The 19,128-nt window shown below is 38.1% G+C and overlaps 2 protein-coding genes across 3 annotated transcripts in view; one reads left to right on the top strand and one right to left on the bottom strand.

Moving 5' to 3' along the window:
• LOC126380383 (circumsporozoite protein-like) overlaps nt 1-19,128 on the bottom strand; it is a 72,171-nt gene that overhangs the window by 19,392 nt on the left and 33,651 nt on the right. The window lies entirely within an intron of this gene.
• Nucleotides 160-17,931, top strand: LOC126380328 (UDP-glucosyltransferase 2-like). Its single transcript, XM_050029671.1, has 8 exons — nt 160-787; nt 1,019-1,106; nt 2,599-2,791; nt 3,182-3,379; nt 3,543-3,762; nt 3,907-4,126; nt 6,551-6,770; nt 17,600-17,931. Exons 1-8 carry the CDS (start codon nt 635-637, stop codon nt 17,880-17,882), a joined length of 1,575 nt encoding a protein of 524 aa, XP_049885628.1. The 5' UTR covers nt 160-634; the 3' UTR covers nt 17,883-17,931.

Below are 19,128 nucleotides of genomic sequence, written 5' to 3'. Positions count from 1 at the left end.
GATTAAATTGTATGCCTCCTTTTATGACACGTTATAAATAATATGCTACTAAATATGCATAAGATATCAACGAAGTTGGTGCGAAAAATTATATATTAGTAATAAAGGCCTGTCCGGAACAAGTTCTGTATTGTATAATCGAGAACTTAACATACCATGACTTGTTGGAACCAATATTGATATGCCGCCATCTATGTAAAGTGGTGATAAACTTTCCAGTGCAGTTGGAAGCTGATAATAAGTGATATAATGACCCATACTTGACTAAACATCTCCTTATCGCATCGTCTGTCTGTGTTTTAATTTTAGTACTGTTCATTGTCGACGTTTACTCGATAGGCATAGTCTCGTGATCGAAACAAGCAGTATTTCATTCCAATTCCGCGATATATAATATTATCAAAAAAAAAAAAAACGATAGTTATCCTGACTTTCTCGTCGCCGCATCATCGAGTAATAAAAGAGGTGCAGGGCAACAAGATAATATAATTGTTTACCAACTATTATCACTTTGTTAAAAACTGGTTTATAACGATAATTAAACATGTTTTTATAATACTTAATTTAAGTGATACCCATCGCGCGATTGAGGATTAGTTCAGTTTGTGTCTACATCGGTCGTCATTTAGTAAAAATGGCGAAATTGGTACTTTTTGTAGTTTCTATTATATTTTTGTTATATTTCTGTGAAGCTTACAAAATTTTAGTAGTCTATCCGTTCCCGGCGAAAAGTCATAATAATCTAGGAAATGGTGTAGTGAGACATTTACTGACAGCTGGGCATGAGGTTAGTATAGTTTTCTTTAAGTATATATTAATTTTACTTTTTTAAGCGGACTCCGTGCAAATCTGCATAACGCTAGGGAGATGATGATAACCAAGTAAAAGCCTTTAGTTACTATAGCCATATATCTATTTATGAAATCGTAGTATAATGCGATTTGGCAAATATATAAATTCTGGAATATAATTGAGTTTATTATATCCTCCTGATAAAAATAAATATTTTACATTTTAGGTTACTTACATCACACCTTTCCCCTTGACGAATCCTCATCCTAATCTTCGTCAAGTTGATGTCAACTCTATTAAAGAAAATTTTCCAGGTAAGAACTATAAATAAATTACCTAGATTAAATAGTGGGCGTGAATCGAGATTGATTAAATTAATTTAGAATTTCTATAGGAGTTGGGTGTTTCCAGGTAACGAACAACTTGTTATACTGGGCATGTCATTGAGGTCGTTTCAAGTACCTACCTGTCTGTGGGCCAATTTCTTGGTAACAGCTTCGGTGGACAACTGAGTTTTGTCAATAACCAAAATCACACCCATTTATTCAACTAAATTATCACGAAGAACTTGTTATTTTTTGCTAATTTTGAATCTAGATAATCGTTTGAACAAATCATTTAGATATATTCGTGAAAAACGCATAAGTCGCATGATTTACCTGAAAAATCGAGAAATAACAAGCAATAAAGAACGAACACCAGATTTAACATCAACAATTTGACAGTAAACGGTTCACTTTTTTATTATAGAAATTGATATCGTACATTATTCAGGTCCAATTAGAATCTTTTGGAATGACCATAGTTTGAAAATAAAAATACTTAAAATTATGGAAAATTAAAAAACACGCGTGGAGTGTTTTAACGTGGAGTGTTTTAAATTGTTTGGACGAACGTAACGTATGTAACGTTCGTCCAAACAATAAAAAATAACTTTTATAAAATTACCATGTTGTTAGAAATACATTTAAGATAATGGACACTACTTGTGTGCTCCTGATATTCAAAGAATCTTAGATTTTTTACAGAAGGTTAAGTTATTTAGGCACCGAAGCTGCTAATGTTACAAGATAAGCCAACAGGTTGTGCCTAGAATTAATAATATAGTAACCAGGGCTATAGGTCCACAGAATAGGAATCAGGGCTTTTTGACGCCACATAAAAAACTCGTGTAGATGCCGTTACTAGTGATATAGCCAAAGAGAAGTGCCTGATTATTATTACGATTTAACGCTAGAAACACCTTTTTTAAATAATTTTGATTGGTCTGTAAAATAAAGGGGTTGAAATTCTTTCATCGTTTAATCGTTACTTGCTACAAACCTACTAATATTAACTTTAAGTATAATTTATCAATTTTTGAAACCGAAATGGGAACTTCCTTAAAAATGTTTCTTAGACTTGAATTTTACCATATTTTATTAGACTTATAAAAATGAAACAGATTAAATATTCGGTAGTAAAGCAAAATGTAGAAGTGTTTCTTTAAGTTTGTAAAAATTACAGTCAGCTACTTTCAGATAACATAATGACCTTTACAACTCTTTGGAACTTTGACAAATGCAAAAAAATACCTGTAACATAATAAGGTAACCGAATTCCGAAGTAATAATACTACAACTTTCTGATTCGTCAGCGTTGAAAAGGTTAGTCGAAAGAAAATAATTTAAGAAAAGCCCTTTCGTCGTATTTCTTTCTGAAGTTATAGGTATTTAGATTTATAGTTAGTTAGTTAATTGAAGATAGGTTTGGCGCTACTTGTAAAAAGAAATACCTATTATAATATTTCAAATGTTTTGTTTCCAGTGGATTCGGTCAACATAAAAGCACTGATGCATAAAGAAGTGCAATTCGCAGATGACGACTCTATATTCTTAGCTGTTTTCAACTTGGCTAAGAGCGCAGTCATGCACAAAGATGTGCAGACTCTGCTTAACGATCCGACACAGCAATTTGACGTAGTAGTAGCTGAGTGGATGTATAATGAACTATATGCTGGGTACGTCTTTGTTAATTTGGCTTTACTCGAAAATAATTTAATTTTTCATGGACTGGAAATACTGGAATACCATGGACACTACAAAACCAATTTATTTTTTCTCTCTATCTGTTAAACTGCAAGTCTGTAACGGAAACTTTATATCAAAATTTTATACTATGTATTATATTTATTTTATCTATAAACTTGTCCTGAGTTGTTTTTGCCAAGAAGAAACCACAAATTTTAACAACTAACAGCTAAGTACGGACTTATTCGAATAATTTTATAATTTATTTTCATCATTATCATATTTAAGAGCCACGCTCTTCATGCTATTTTTTAGGGAAAAATGGTTTCCTCTTGCCTTCTGCCCCATTTATTAATTTATTTTGTGCTGTTATATTTCAGTTTTGCTGCAGCGTTTAACTGTCCTTACCTCTGGATTTTACCCTATGAACCGTATGTCAACACTTTGAGTTTAATTGACGAAGCTCCCAACCCCGCTTATTCTCCCAATGTTATATCTGACAATGTTCCACCCTATACTTTCACACAACGTGTCCAGGAATTATGGAATCAAATACAAAGCGTCTTTTATAAAAAACTGTAAGTACCTTACACATGTAAGTATATATCTTTCAATCAAGCATGATTATATTGTTAGTGAATATAAGAGAACATGCTTAGCTATAAACGTCATAACAAATTAAACTTAATTTTATCAAAAACATGTTGACTTCTCTCTAACCCATACCCGTATTGTTGTTAGCTTCCATGAGAAAATCGAGAGAGATTTTTATGAAGAATGTTTTGGACCAGTTCTCGCCAAAAAAGGAAGACCTCTACCGTCCTTTGAAGAATTAAGATACAACGCATCTATGATTCTAGGCAATACAAATCCAGCTACCGGCTTGCCTATACGGCTGCCGCAGAATTTTAAAAGTATTGCAGGATTTTACATTGAAGAAAACGTGAAGCCTTTACCACAGGCAGGTGCCTTATTAGATATTTCAACATTGCCTTAGTATAAATTGTTTTCAAATTATTTCGACACCGCAAATTTTAAGGATTACAAAACAGATTAATAGCTTTCATGCATGGAGTTACTACTTAAAATTTTACTTAACTTGCAGGACATTAAAAAAGTGATAGACAAAGCTAAACACGGAGTCATATACTTTAGTTTGGGCTCAAATTTGAAGAGTAAGGATTTACCTGATGAGATAAAGACGGGGTTGAAAAACATGTTCGGGGAATTTAAAGAAACTGTGGTATGGAAATTTGAAGAAGAACTTACTGATCTGCCTGATAATGTCCACGTTATAAAATGGGCTCCACAGCAAAGTGTTTTAGGTAAGGTAATAATTAAAACATAATATAAGTGAGAGTAGTTAAGAATACTTATTGACGCCACAGCATCACTTAACTTAACCTAAGCCAAGATTTGCCCCCCCTGGTACACTTTTACTTAGATATGGTGTCCTAATAAGTTTATTATTAAGAAACCTACTTACTTTACAAGTGAAACTAACTTAAAATTTTCGAATTCGTACACATTTAAATGAAGTATAAGTTAAATTATGAAATGAAGTTGTGGCTAAGAAAATTTGAGTCCTACCTGAAGTATCCGTATTACATACACCCAATAATGCAAAAATAGAATGAAGATGATGAAGAAGAGGAGGAAAATGTGCTCAGCATTATAAAGGAGATCATCGGATTTCGGCCCAGAAGTCAAAGTGCCGGCCAAAAAATAATTTTGCTATATTCCGTTAGATCTTATCCATCTGAGCATTTATTACTATGGCACCAAAGCTGTAGGGTCAATATCTTCGGTTTTATTCGAATTAAAAAAACTGTATTTTTCGTACATTTTTGGTCAAAATGTAAAGTGCCGGCCAAGTAACAGTAATGATATATATATCCTTAGAACTTATCCGTCTGAGCATTTATTACTATGGCACCAAAGCTGTAGGGTCAATATTTTCGGTTTTATTCGAATTAAAAAAAAACATGAATTTTCATACATTTTTTGTGAAAATGTGAAGTGCCGGCCAAGAAATAATATTGGTATACTCCGTTATAACTTATCCGTTTGACCATTTATTATTAGGGCACCAAACGTCTATGACCATTATTTTGACTTTTGTTGGACTTTACGTTATACTTTCTGTGTGAAAAGTGCCGGTTAGCAAAAAACACATGTCAAAGCTATCGAGAAGATACATGTAAACATTATTCACTATGACAAAAACGTGTATGACCATTAGTTTGACTTTTGTTGGACTTAAAAAAAATCTTGAATTTTGATTCATTTTGTAAAAAAATAAAACATAACAGGCGCGTTATTTAAATGGAATTAAACGTCTATGACCACTATTTTGAACTTAATTCGATTTTTCAAAAATCTGGTGCTTTCATAGATACCTACACTTTGGCGAAACAAGTTTTTATCTGGTGATAATGGAACTATCTTGCTAAAGGCGTAATATAGTCGTCTTTTTGACACATTTTTGTAAATTAAAAATAGGTTTGCATTTACGCTTTAGAAGCTACTTTTTTTCAGAAAAGTGTGTATACAAGGAAAATACAGTGGGGTGATAGAGGTACTATGTTATTGGCCGAGTAGCACCAGGACATTGTGATCGGCATACATGCAAAGTACAAGTGCCCGACTCCTGTCTTCCCTAACAACTACTTCAGACGTCATACCAAAATACGAGTTTCGTCACTAGATGGCAAGCTTATCTTTGCAGGGTGGCAACCATCTACGGTCATAATAATTCGAACTAAACTTAGGCCGTAACGTTGAGTGGAATGCAAAAACTACAACCAACAACATATCTAAGATTAGATAGTGTTAATATTGAAGTTCACCCAACAACACACAAAACAAAAACAAAGTATTTATCTGACTAATAACTAGTCATTGGGAAAGCTCTGCTTGTTGTCATTGTTAAAATGTAAAAAAAAATAAAGATTTTTAAAATGTCCAATAAAAGCCAAAGTCAAAATAATGATCAAAAATGTTTTGCGCCAGATTATTAAATGATCAAAGTTGCATTAAAGGTCCTTTGTAATCCACCGTATCGCAATTTTCGCCCAAAGCACTATATTTTTAAACAAAATAAATAGGAAATCAAGATTTTTAAAATAAAATAAAAGTCAAACTAATGATCGTACACGTTTGGTGCTATAGAAAAAAATGTTAATAGGCATCTACTCGATACTTTCTACATTGTATTTTTGCTGGTCGGCACTTTTCACATTTGAACTAAAACGTAAATTCCAATAAAAGTCAAAATAATGGTCATAGATGTTTGGTGTCATATTAAAAAATATTGAGAAGCAACTATTAGACGGATTCGACGTATTCTTTTCGATTGCCGGCATTTTAACATATTAACCAAAACGGAAAGTCTAATAAACGTCAAAATAATGGTCATAGAAGTTTGGCGCCATACTAATAAATGTTCTAACGGTCCTTTGTAATACGCCTGTATACCCTTTTTCCAAACGGACATAATATTTTTTTTACTAAATGTATGAAAAATCGTGATTTTTAAAATCCAATTAAAGCCAAACTAATGGTCATACACGTTTGGTGTCATAGTAAAAAATGATCAGAGCAATCTACTCGAAAGGTTCGACACATTTTTTTTCTCTGGCCGGCACTTTCAAATTTGGGCCGGCCAAAGTATAGAGAGCCGATGATCTCCTTTTGTACTATAAATATTATCGGAGTCTTTTCAGGTTTAACATACTTACACATTACAGCTCATCCAAACTGCAAACTCTTTATTACTCATGGAGGGCTATTATCAACTACCGAAGCTGTGCATTTTGGAGTCCCCACAATTGGAATTCCTGTCTTCGTGGATCAGTTTAATAATGTAAACAGAATTGTGGAGAGAGGCGCAGCCAAACGACTCGATATCTCTTATTCTCTTCCTGATGACTTGAGAAAGGCTATTCATGAAATGATATCTGATCATAGGTGAGTAACTATTTATAATTTATATTAATAATAAAAATAAACATTAATTAACACAGACAGGTACAACTAAGAGTGTTTTCATTTTAAAAATTTAAATCTTTCTATAATTTAATAAAATATAAAAGCAGGGTGTAATTAATTTTATTCTTGTTTGAAATAATAATATAACATCAGATACAAACTTTACTTTCCTTGACTCCTGTAATGATTATTGTTAAGGGGAGCTAAATGATACGCGTGTGTCATGCAAACAAAGACTGATTTATTATTCTATATCTAACTACCCTCACAACATCTCCCTCCTTACAATACAACAAGTTTTATAGAACAAAACAAATTAAAAGTTTTATAAATATTCTCAAAGTATACCTACCCATCCTACTAATCTTATTTGTGTTATATAAACTCGAAAGTTTGTGAGGATGTGATATACATAACTACTGACATCATGTTTAGATGGAACTTAACCTACAGTACTATTGCTTATTTATTAAAACAACACATGGGCTGCAATCTATAAAGATACTCGTACATAGCTACGATTACTCGCGGGCAGCCGTTAGTATTACCATAGTATAATATTATGATAAATATCAGTAAGTGAAAAGTAAGTTTACACTAGTAGGAACACATAATAATTATGATATGAAAAAAGGAAATAAAATAAAAAAAAAAACAAAAACACACATAGTATGACAGTACGTGGTATACATATCATGAAACATTATTTAAGAACGTAAATAAAATATATATATATTTTTCTTTAATCTAACTTTACTGGTGGACGTATTTGGCGGCCGCTTCTAGTGGTATAATAGTTAGCGGCGCCAGTCGGCGCCGGCGCCGGTGGTGTCGGGGCCGCCGGTGCTACCGGGGCTATCGGGGCTAACATATTCGCGCCGCTTGACGCTGATTCGTCACCATCGTCATAGAAAACCTTGGATGGGTATAGGGTTTGGTTTTGAGCTGGTTGTTTTATTTTTAAGATATGTTCGCGATTGCGACGGTAGATGCCGCCACCCTCAGCTTCCACCCAATACGACCTATCCCCACGTGCAATTTCCTTTATTTTGGCTTTGACCCACACCTTCCCATCTTTCATTCGGACCTGATCACCCGGTTTCAACTTGTCTAGGTGTTTTGTGCCTCGGTCATAGTAACGTGCCATGCGTTCCGTCGCTTGTGTCCTGGTTGCTTTAACTATAGAAGGATGTATAGTTTTTGGAGTGAGGACACTGTCTGGCGTTGGAAGGCGGGTATTGAGTCGTCTGCCCATAAGCAGCTGAGCCGGGGAAAATTTTTCTCCTGATATCGGAGTATTTCTAAAGTTTAACATTCCTAATTGCCAATCACTTTTATCTTCTCTCGCCTTTTTGATGATCCTTTTAACTGTTTGTATATTCCTTTCTGCCAATCCATTCGATCTTGGGTAGAGTGGGGAACTCGTTTCATGCACTATTTCCCAAGTATCTGTAAAATGTTTAAACTCTGACGATACAAACTGGCGACCGTTGTCAGTTACTAACTTTTTAGGTATACCGAACCTACTGAATATATTTTTCATATTTAGTATGATAGCGGCTGACGTCATATTTGTACCCAAGGGGGCAACCTCGACATATTTGGAGTAGTAGTCGACAAGTAACAGGTAATGCTTTTGGTCGATATCGAATATGTCAGCGGCGAGATGTATCCAGGGCAGCGCGGGCGCCGGGTGCGCACACAGCGGCTGGCGGAGCTGCGCGGCGCGGTGCCGCTGGCAGGTGTCGCAGCTATGCACGCGCTGCTCTATGTCGGCGCCCATCGCCGGCCACCACACTACCTCGCGTGCTCGGCGCTTGCATTTCTCTATTCCTAGGTGACCTTCATGTATTCTGTCTAACAGTTCTTTTCTCAGTGTCTTCGGCACAACTATCTGATGATTACGAAATACGATATCGTCTATTACGTGCAGCTCATCTTTTATAGTCCAATATTGTTTAACTGACTCGTGTAAATGTTTTTTATCTCCCGGCCATCCCTTAAAGTAAATTTTCTTCACTTGTACCAGTGATTCATCCTTCTCTGTTTCTTCTTTAATTTTTTTCATTTTTTCCACAGAAATATTTATATTTTCTATCAGCGAGTTGACATGAATTGTTACATCGTCATAGCATTCTTTATCTGCATCCGCTATTAACATAAGCTTTCCTGGTTTGTACGAAATTTTTAATGCATACCCCTGAATTTTCATTAACATACGCTGTAACCGTGGTGGTGTTGAGTTTAATGGTTTTTTAAATATGGATTCCAACGGTTTGTGATCCGTTTCTACCGTAACTCTATTGTGACCATATACGTACTGGTGGAATCGCGTGCATCCGAAAACAATGGCGAGGAGCTCCTTCTCAATCTGAGCCCAGCGCCCCTCGGCGGGCGTGAGCGTGCGCGCCGCGTAAGCGACCGGGCGGCCGCCCTGCATCAGGCACGCGCCCAGCCCGCGCGCGCTCGCGTCTACCGACAGCGTCACTTCCTCGCTCGCCGAGTAGTACCGCAGCACAGGCGCCTCACTTATTCGTCGCTTGAGTTCCATAAAGCTTTTCTTATGCATCTCATTCCATATAAAATCATTTTTCTCTTTTAAAAGATCTCGCAAGGATGCCGACACTTCAGAGTAATTTGGTATGAACCGTGATAAATAATTGGTGATGCCTAGAAATCTTTCCAGCTCTTTACGATCACCTGGAGTAGGCATCTTCGCGATTGCATTTACACGCTTCTCGTCGGGTCGCATTCCCTGACTGTTAAATATATGACCTAAATAAGCCACGTCACTGACCCCAAAAATGCATTTTTCCTTATTAAATTTTACCCCAAACTCCTCTGCTTTCTTCATTACTTCTCCGAGTCGAGCATCGTGTTCGCTTTTCGTCCGTCCTGTCACGAGTATGTCGTCTATGTAAACAGTCACTCCTTCTGCTTTAAATATTTTAAACATTTCGCCGTGAAAGATTTCTGGCGCGCAATTAATGCCAAAGGGCATTCGTAAGAAACGATATCTGCCAAAAGGTGTCGAAAATGTACATAACTTTGAACTTTTTGTATTTAATTTCAGCATCCAAAAACCCTTGTTAGCATCAAGTTTCGAGAAATATTTAGCACCATTTAATTCACTCGCGATTTCGTCTAGTGTAGGTAGCTGAAAGTGACTGCGCCTTACCGCCTTATTTAAGTGAAAAGGATCTAGACATACTCTTAATTTTTTATCGGGCTTTTCTACCACTACTAAACCCGATACCCAGTCCGTCGGTCTGTCCTCGCGTTTGATAATATTTAAAGACACCATATTATCCAACTCCTGTTTCAAACGTGGGCGCAGCCTGATAGGTATTTTCCTACTCGCATTTACAATAGGTGGCACGGTTTCGTCTGTTGAGATGTTGACTTCCGTCGGCAGGCAACCAATGCCTTCAAAAATGTTTGAACTCAAATTATACCCCGATATTTCGTTAATGCGGGCAATCAGCTGTAAATCAGTGCATGCCTTCAATCCCAATAAGTTATTGCATTCAACATCAAGAATAAAAATTTTCTGTCTCGCTGTAAAAGTTTCATATTTTAGAGTTGCAATAAAAAAGCCCAATACCGGTAATTTATTCTTGCTGATTTCTTTAAGTACTACTTTAGTTTTAGTCAACATATCAAGATTAAACCCTGCCTGTAAAAAGCTTTTTAACGACATAAAAGAAGTATCTGCGCCACTGTCTAATTTAAATCGCATCGACACATTATTTACATAAATTGTTTCGCACCAGGAATTATTTTCACTTTCTCCCACTGAGTCTATTGCAATATTGTAAACGTAAAACTCACCGTCCTCGTCCTCATATTCCTCGTTACCTGGTCCTTCCTCACTGCATTCCACAACCTCGCGCACAATTTTAGCTCTGCAGCATTTAGCGAAATGCCCATTACGCTCGCACCTATAACACTTGGCACTATACGCGGGGCACCGATCACTAGCTCCGTGCCCGCCGCCACACCTGCCGCAAGCGTTGGCGCGCTGCTCGGCGCCCGTGCGCGGCACGAACCCTGCCCGCGCCCCGCCGGCACCACCGCCGCGGCGGCCGCGCGCGCGCCAGCCCCGGGCGCCGCGCGCGCCGCTCACGCGCGCCTCCTCGAGCGCGGGCGCCGGCGCGGGCTCCGCACGGCCGCTGCACGCCGCCGCCTGCGAGCTCGCCCGCTCCGCCGCACGACACAATGACACCGCTTCCTCCAAATCAAGCTTTGACCTTGCCAGTAGGCGCTCCCTCATTTGTTTATCATTTAACCCTCTTATCAGTTGAGTCAATATTAAACTATTCTTTAATGTGCCAAATTCACAACTTTTACTTTTTATTTTGAGATCGCTAAGAAAAATATCAAAACTATTATCTTTTTGGTACGTGTCAAAAAATATGTGTCGTTCAAAATTTACGTTTTTCGCTGGATCAAAACGTTGTTGAAATTTTTGAACTAACTGGTCGTACTTAATATCTTTCTCATCGAAATCAAATTCTTCATAAATTTCTCTTCCGTATTTTCCGATGACATGAAGGAATAAAGCACTTTTTCCTTTAGAAGATGAATTTTCCCTTCCTGATGCGATCATAAAATAATCAAAGGAATTCTTCCATTCCCTCCAGTTGACAGCCATATTGCCATGACCTTGGAGTGCGGCCGGTTGTTGTATCGCCGAGTAAACCGACATATTTCCTTCATGTATTTCACCACCTTTATTTTGCGACATCAGCACAATCACACACTTTTATCACAATCCTTTTACTATGTATTTTCACTTTATTTTTACACCTGACACCATGTAATGATTATTGTTAAGGGGAGCTAAATGATACGCGTGTGTCATGCAAACAAAGACTGATTTATTATTCTATATCTAACTACCCTCACAACATCTCCCTCCTTACAATACAACAAGTTTTATAGAACAAAACAAATTAAAAGTTTTATAAATATTCTCAAAGTATACCTACCCATCCTACTAATCTTATTTGTGTTATATAAACTCGAAAGTTTGTGAGGATGTGATATACATAACTACTGACATCATGTTTAGATGGAACTTAACCTACAGTACTATTGCTTATTTATTAAAACAACACATGGGCTGCAATCTATAAAGATACTCGTACATAGCTACGATTACTCGCGGGCAGCCGTTAGTATTACCATAGTATAATATTATGATAAATATCAGTAAGTGAAAAGTAAGTTTACACTAGTAGGAACACATAATAATTATGATATGAAAAAAGGAAATAAAATAAAAAAAAAACAAAAACACACATAGTATGACAGTACGTGGTATACATATCATGAAACATTATTTAAGAACGTAAATAAAATATATATATATATATTTTTCTTTAATCTAACTTTACTGGTGGACGTATTTGGCGGCCGCTCTAGTGGTATAATAGTTAGCGGCGCCAGTCGGCGCCGGCGCCGGTGGTGTCGGGGCCGCCGGTGCTACCGGGGCTATCGGGGCTAACATATTCGCGCCGCTTGACGCTGATTCGTCACCATCGTCATAGAAAACCTTGGATGGGTATAGGGTTTGGTTTTGAGCTGGTTGTTTTATTTTTAAGATATGTTCGCGTTGCAGGCGGGCACGGAGCTAGTGATCGGTGCCCCGCGTATAGTGCCAAGTGTTATAGGTGCGAGCGTAATGGGCATTTCGCTAAATGCTGCAGAGCTAAAATTGTGCGCGAGGTTGTGGAATGCAGTGAGGAAGGACCAGGTAACGAGGAATATGAGGACGAGGACGGTGAGTTTTACGTTTACAATATTGCAATAGACTCAGTGGGAGAAAGTGAAAATAATTCCTGGTGCGAAACAATTTATGTAAATAATGTGTCGATGCGATTTAAATTAGACAGTGGCGCAGCTCCGCCAGCCGCTGTGTGCGCACCCGGCGCCCGCGCTGCCCTGGATACATCTCGCCGCTGACATATTCGATATCGACCAAAAGCATTACCTGTTACTTGTCGACTACTACTCCAAATATGTCGAGGTTGCCCCCTTGGGTACAAATATGACGTCAGCCGCTATCATACTAAATATGAAAAATATATTCAGTAGGTTCGGTATACCTAAAAAGTTAGTAACTGACAACGGTCGCCAGTTTGTATCGTCAGAGTTTAAACATTTTACAGATACTTGGGAAATAGTGCATGAAACGAGTTCCCCACTCTACCCAAGATCGAATGGATTGGCAGAAAGGAATATACAAACAGTTAAAAGGATCATCAAAAAGGCGAGAGAAGATAAAAGTGATTGGCAATTAGGAATGTTAAACTTTAGAAATACTCCGATATCAGGAGAAAAATTTTCCCCGGCTCAGCTGCTTATGGGCAGACGACTCAATACCCGCCTTCCAACGCCAGACAGTGTCCTCACTCCAAAAACTATACATCCTTCTATAGTTAAAGCAACCAGGACACAAGCGACGGAACGCATGGCACGTTACTATGACCGAGGCACAAAACACCTAGACAAGTTGAAACCGGGTGATCAGGTCCGAATGAAAGATGGGAAGGTGTGGGTCAAAGCCAAAATAAAGGTAATTGCACGTGGGGATAGGTCGTATTGGGTGGAAGCTGAGGGTGGCGGCATCTACCGTCGCAATCGTTAATCGTTGGGTCTTGATTGTACTGAGAAAGATCAGAATCTACAGAATCTACCTTAAAAGTTAATTTAGAAACTAAGTGGTATGTCAAATCAGAATTTACCGGCGTGAGTCACGTGTCCTTGGGCGCCTTCTCGGAGGCCCTGCCTCATCATCATCTTCATCAGTGTACTCATCCTCTGGCTCTCGTGCCCTCTTTCCATCTCTCACAGGATAACCAATTCTTTTGAGCTTAGATTTAGCTTCCTCAGACAGATCCCCTAGCTCCTCCACAGCCATTCTCTTTATGTATTTATCTATAAGCACCGAGTGACTTGGTTTGTATGTGTCAGAAACACGGAAATTGTTTCCAATAAGTTTATGATGCTTTGCATAGGATATAGCCGCATAATAAAGTTCTACATAGTGAGATTGATTTAGTTCAGGGTGACTATTTGAGTCTCTCACTCTGCTGTAAGGAAAATTTGGATTACTCCTTTTGGCTGCGTCCCACTTTTCCTTCAACTCAACAGCCTGATCCAGGACAGCCGGTATCTCGAGGGCGCGACAGTGTGTTTTGATAAAACTGTCCATGTATTGTATGGATTTCAAAGATGCATGCTCCCACACCATGAGGATTTGAGTCTTGATAGTGGCTTCGATTCCTGTCATGTTTATTTCAAGCATCCTGTCTACCACCTCGGCTCTTAGATTGGGACACATAGTCACCGCCCTTTGGAACATCTTGGCCAACATTATTATTTTGTCCCAGGTGGAGTCCTCTATCAGTGAGGCTATTTTGGCAGATGCCATTGTGGCCTTCCATCTATTTATATATGCTTGTTTGTTGTCTTCTGTTATAGGTTTTGCTAGTGTCATGTATGCAGCTAACCTAAATGCCAATTAATTATTAAGTACGTAGTCGGTTCCAAAGTTCTGTCATATAGAAAAGTAATGATAAAAAATAAAGTATAATTCTTTTTCAAAAATATGTCATACTATTTTAAAGTACATTTATCAATGAATTTAAATAACTTAAAATTATTCAAAATGTCTTCCCTTATTTTTAATAACGGCCCTTAACCGCCGCGGCCAGTCGTCTAGCCCAGCACGCACCATTTATATGTCTATTTTCAGCGATTGCTTTAATAATAGCTGACTTCAGGCGGAAGTGGTGTCCGGAAAATAGCGTGTTGGGCAGGTATTTTATGTACCGATCTAAAGCTGTCTCTTAGTAGTACTAAGTTAGTACACTTTTGCAATGGTTTTGACCCCTTTTTCGTAAAAATGAACCTCAGTAGGCCCATAGTAGGAGACTCCTAACCAGACCATCACTGACGATGGATGATGTCCATGTTCCACCCGCGGAACTTTTTCCTGCTTCTTCAGAGCTCTTAGCGTACACTCTACCCCGTTACACCCGGGATCTTTTGAGTCTTATTGCTTTAAGACGGGCATTAAGTAAGTGCCCATTTTTTTTCTCTTATACACTCGCAGCTTAAGGTCTTCGTTCAAAACCTTCTTGACGGTTTTTCTACTAACCCGCATCTGCAAAGCCATCAGTTTTTGTTTTCGGACAGGATTTCTTCGTATGCGCGCCTTGATCGCTTTGATCACTGCTGGTTTCTTGCGGAGCGAGGCCGGCCGCTTCTTTTCTTGTCCTCAACGCTTGAGACTACGTTGTACCTATTTATAGTACGACTAGATGTCGCGTGGTTCGCTCGCAGCAAGCTGCTCGCGTGTCCTGTATTAGTTTTTTCCCGCCATTTTTTTACCGCGATAGAATTTGACCAAGACTTAAATAGGTCTCGTGAAATCAAAAAAGTTCTAGGTGCTATAGTTTTGCCAGGCCGTAGGGGGACTCCCTGATGCGGAGTAGTTTTCCAAGATGACGTTCCGATCAAAACCCTCAGACATCATTTTACTCCTGAAGCATTTTCGGAAAAAACAAATATTTGTATGGCGGCCATCTTGTTTTTCCGCCATTTTGTTTTTTTTTTCACCTGCTATTGGATTTGACCAAGATTTAAATAGGTTTCGTGAAAAATTTATTGCTCCAGGTTTTATAGTTTTGCCAGGCCGTAGGGTGTCTCCCTGATGCGGAGCAGTTTTTCAAGATCGAGAAGTATTGAAATACTCAACATGACTATCCGATCACATCCCCCTATACATCATTTTTACCCCCGAGGCATTTTCAGGAAAAACGAAAAATTTGTATGGCGGCCATCTTGATTTTCCGCCATTTTGATTTTTTTTCACCGGCAACTAAATTTGATCAAGATTTAAATAGGTATCGTGAAAACTAAAAAGTTCCACGTGCGTTAGTTTCACCAGGCCTTAGGGTGTCTCCCTTGTGCGGAGCAGTTTTTCAAGATCGAACAGTTTTTCCATACTCAGCTTGACGTTTCAATCACACCTCCCATACATCATTTTTACTCCGAGACATTTTCTGGAAAAACTAAATTTTGTATGGCGGCCATCTTGTTTTTCCGCCATTTTGATTTTTTTTCACCCACGATAGAATTTGACCAAGATTTAAATAGGTTTCGTGGAAAAAGAATCATTCCAGGAGCGATAGTTTTGCCAGGCCGTGGGGTGCTGCCCTGATGCGGAGCAGTTTTCAAAGATCGAGAAGTATTTCCATAGTCAACAAGACAATCCGATTACACTCCCATAAAAAGTTTTTACCCCCGAGTCATTTTCTGGAAAAACAAAATTTTGTATTGCGGCCATCTTGTTTTTCCGCCATTTTGATTTTTTTTATCGACAATAGAATTTGACCAAGATTTTAATAGGTGTTGCGAAAAAAAAATTGATCCAGATATAATAGTTGCGCCAGACTGTAGGGTGTCTCCCTGATGCGGAGCAGTTTTCCAAGATCTGGAAGTTTTCCCATACTCACCGGGAGGTCCAGATTACACCCCCCCATACATCATTTTCACCCCCCGATGCTCCTTCTGGGAGAACAACTATGTCAGTGAGTCAGTGAGTCAATGGGTTTGTAGCTATATACAGGGTGTTAGTGACATCGTAACGAATACTCAGAGGGATGATTCAGACCATGATTCTCAGTTAATATCAGGTGGAATTTTTCGTCGCAAAATTCATGATTTTATTTTTAGTTTTTTAAAATTATTTTTAATTCTATACTGGCCCCGATTCCTGCAGACATCTCTTAATTTTACTTTAAGTTATACCTGTCATTTTCTTATCCGCCGAAAAGGAAAGGGACGGATGATTGACAGCTCTTAATTTTAGGAAGAATGAGTAAATAAATGAATAACCCGGGCGAATTTTTAGACGGTTGTTTTAGATTTGTGCTTAAAATTGACGTGTGTTCCATAAATTTTATGCTTGTCGATTACCCGTCCCTTTCCTTTTCGGCGGATAAGAAAATGACAGATATAACCTAAAATTAAATTAGATGGTATTTACAGGAATTAGCACCACTTTCTTTCTTAAATTGATGATGATGACTTTTGCGATGGAAAATTCCACTTGATATTAACTCAGAATAATCAGCTGAATCATCGCCCTCAGTATTCGTTACGATGTCACTTACACCCCGCATAAGTACATACGGTAGCCATACAAGTAGGTATGGGTGTTAGTGTCACCGTAACGAATACTGAGGGGGATGGTTCATGCCATGATTCTGAGTTAATATCAAGTGGAATTTTCAGTCTGAATATTCATGAAAATTTTTGTGTTTTTTAAAATTATTTTCAGTTCCATACTTTTACGACGGAAAATTCCAATTGATATCATCTCAGAATCATGGCATGGGGTGATTGATTACCCCTCAAAGTTTTCGTTACGATGTCACTAACAGCCTGTATAATATAATACACGAACCTGAGCGTTTTGAGCGATTTTAAAATGGTACTCGGTGAGTGCCCACAGCAATGCAACGCTGAAACTGCTATTCGGTTTTCTTTCACAGTCCACTCCATCGTGAAAAATCGTGGGGAAATGACCATTTTTGTTTTAAAATAATTGTCAAACATTCAAAAATTGAATGCAATAAAATTCTTTTAAAATCACGTTCGAAATTTAAAAATAATGTTCCAGTGACAGAACTTTGGGACCGACTACGTACATTATTATGCACAATTTATTAATTATTTCATTAAAATTGTGTGTAATGACGCAAAATCATAAACCTACAATTTATACTTTGCAGGTACACCGAAAGAGCAAAGGAGTTATCAATGATCTTCCACGACCGGCCGGTGTCTCCCGGCGCGGAGTTGGTACATTGGGTAGAGCACGTTGTGCGCACGCGCGGCGCGCTGCATCTCCGCTCGCCTGCGTTGCACGTGCCCTGGTATCAGAAGATGTACCTGGATCTCGCCGCTCTTATATTACTGACGATATTCCTGCTGAAAGTTATCGTAAAACGCCTTTTCGCAAAGTGCTTTTATAAGAGTAAAGTAACGATTGCTCAGAAGAAAAAACAGAAATAAAATGTTAATTCAGTGAAAATCACAAAAAAATACACGTAATGCAATAAATGCTTTATTTTTTATTTTACTGCTGGTACCGTGAGGGATGCGAGCCAATGGCAGATTTTTTTTATGAAAGTGTGCATTTCTTTATGGCATATTATTTTCGCGGCGACTAAAAACTTAAAGGGCGACTAATTGTTTTGTTACAAATAATTACTTGGCAGCGATTAAATATTATTGCGACAATTATATTAGATGAGCTTCGAAATGCAAGGATTTATAAAAACTCAATAATGGCTGCTATTTTAAGGTAGCAAAAATATTTAACAGGGCCAATGAAATTATAGGTGAGGTATTATAAATAATGACTTGGCGACTAATATTAAGACAGGAGAATTAAAAATATTTTATTGGCAAATATAGGCTTCCATATAAAAATACACATTCGGGCTGCGATTTGCAAGCACCTAAAAAAATAAAACGGGTACTGTAATTAAGTATTAGGATTCTAATATTTTTGTTTGAGAATCAAAATTTAATGAAAACGGCGCCAAGCGCGCACGCTTAGCAGAGTGCGGGCCGCGGTGCGGGGGGTGATGTAGGGCGTTATTAGCCAATGGCAAGCGGCGGGCGGTTATCACGGGATGATACGATTGCCTGTTATTGTTTACTTGTAATATTTTCACAATTTTTGAAAACAATTTTTACTATTAGCCGAAGTCTCTTTTGAAGTTTTTTCATTCCCTATATGATCTATTTGACATATTTTGGTTAGTTGTGACCATCGAGGCCCGAAGGGCCGAGAGGCGGCGGTGAAGATTTGTTTCGTAACGACAGCAGTCACGGGTGCGAGCGAAGCGAGCACGGAAATTCGCGGCACCCCGACACTGTAGATAAAGGTTACGAAGTGGGTTAGGTTACTTGTGACCATCGAGGCCCGAAGGGCCGAGAGGCGGCGGTGAAGACCTTTTAAGGTCCAAGATTTTGAAGGTTTATTAACAGTAGTGTAATGAATGTTCGGCATCATGATATTTGGGACAAAATGTATTTCGGCCAACCCTAACTTCGGAAAATAGTTTTTCCCACAAATTAAACGTCGGAGTAACGAAAAGAACGAATTGTTATTAAGTCAAACGAAACTTAGGCAAACGTGATTTCAGCGAAGTGAAAAAAACCGAAACGAAAATAGTCGAAAAGTTTTCTGTTTAATGAAATTCGGCAGAAAAAACCATCAAACTTAAGATACAAGTATTATCAAGTATTA

The sequence above is a fragment of the Pectinophora gossypiella genome, chromosome Z, assembly GCF_024362695.1.
Source record: "Pectinophora gossypiella chromosome Z, ilPecGoss1.1, whole genome shotgun sequence".
NCBI lineage: Eukaryota > Metazoa > Arthropoda > Insecta > Lepidoptera > Gelechiidae > Pectinophora > Pectinophora gossypiella.
Note: the sequence above shows the minus strand (reverse complement) of the source record. Positions and strands in the feature narration are given on the sequence as shown.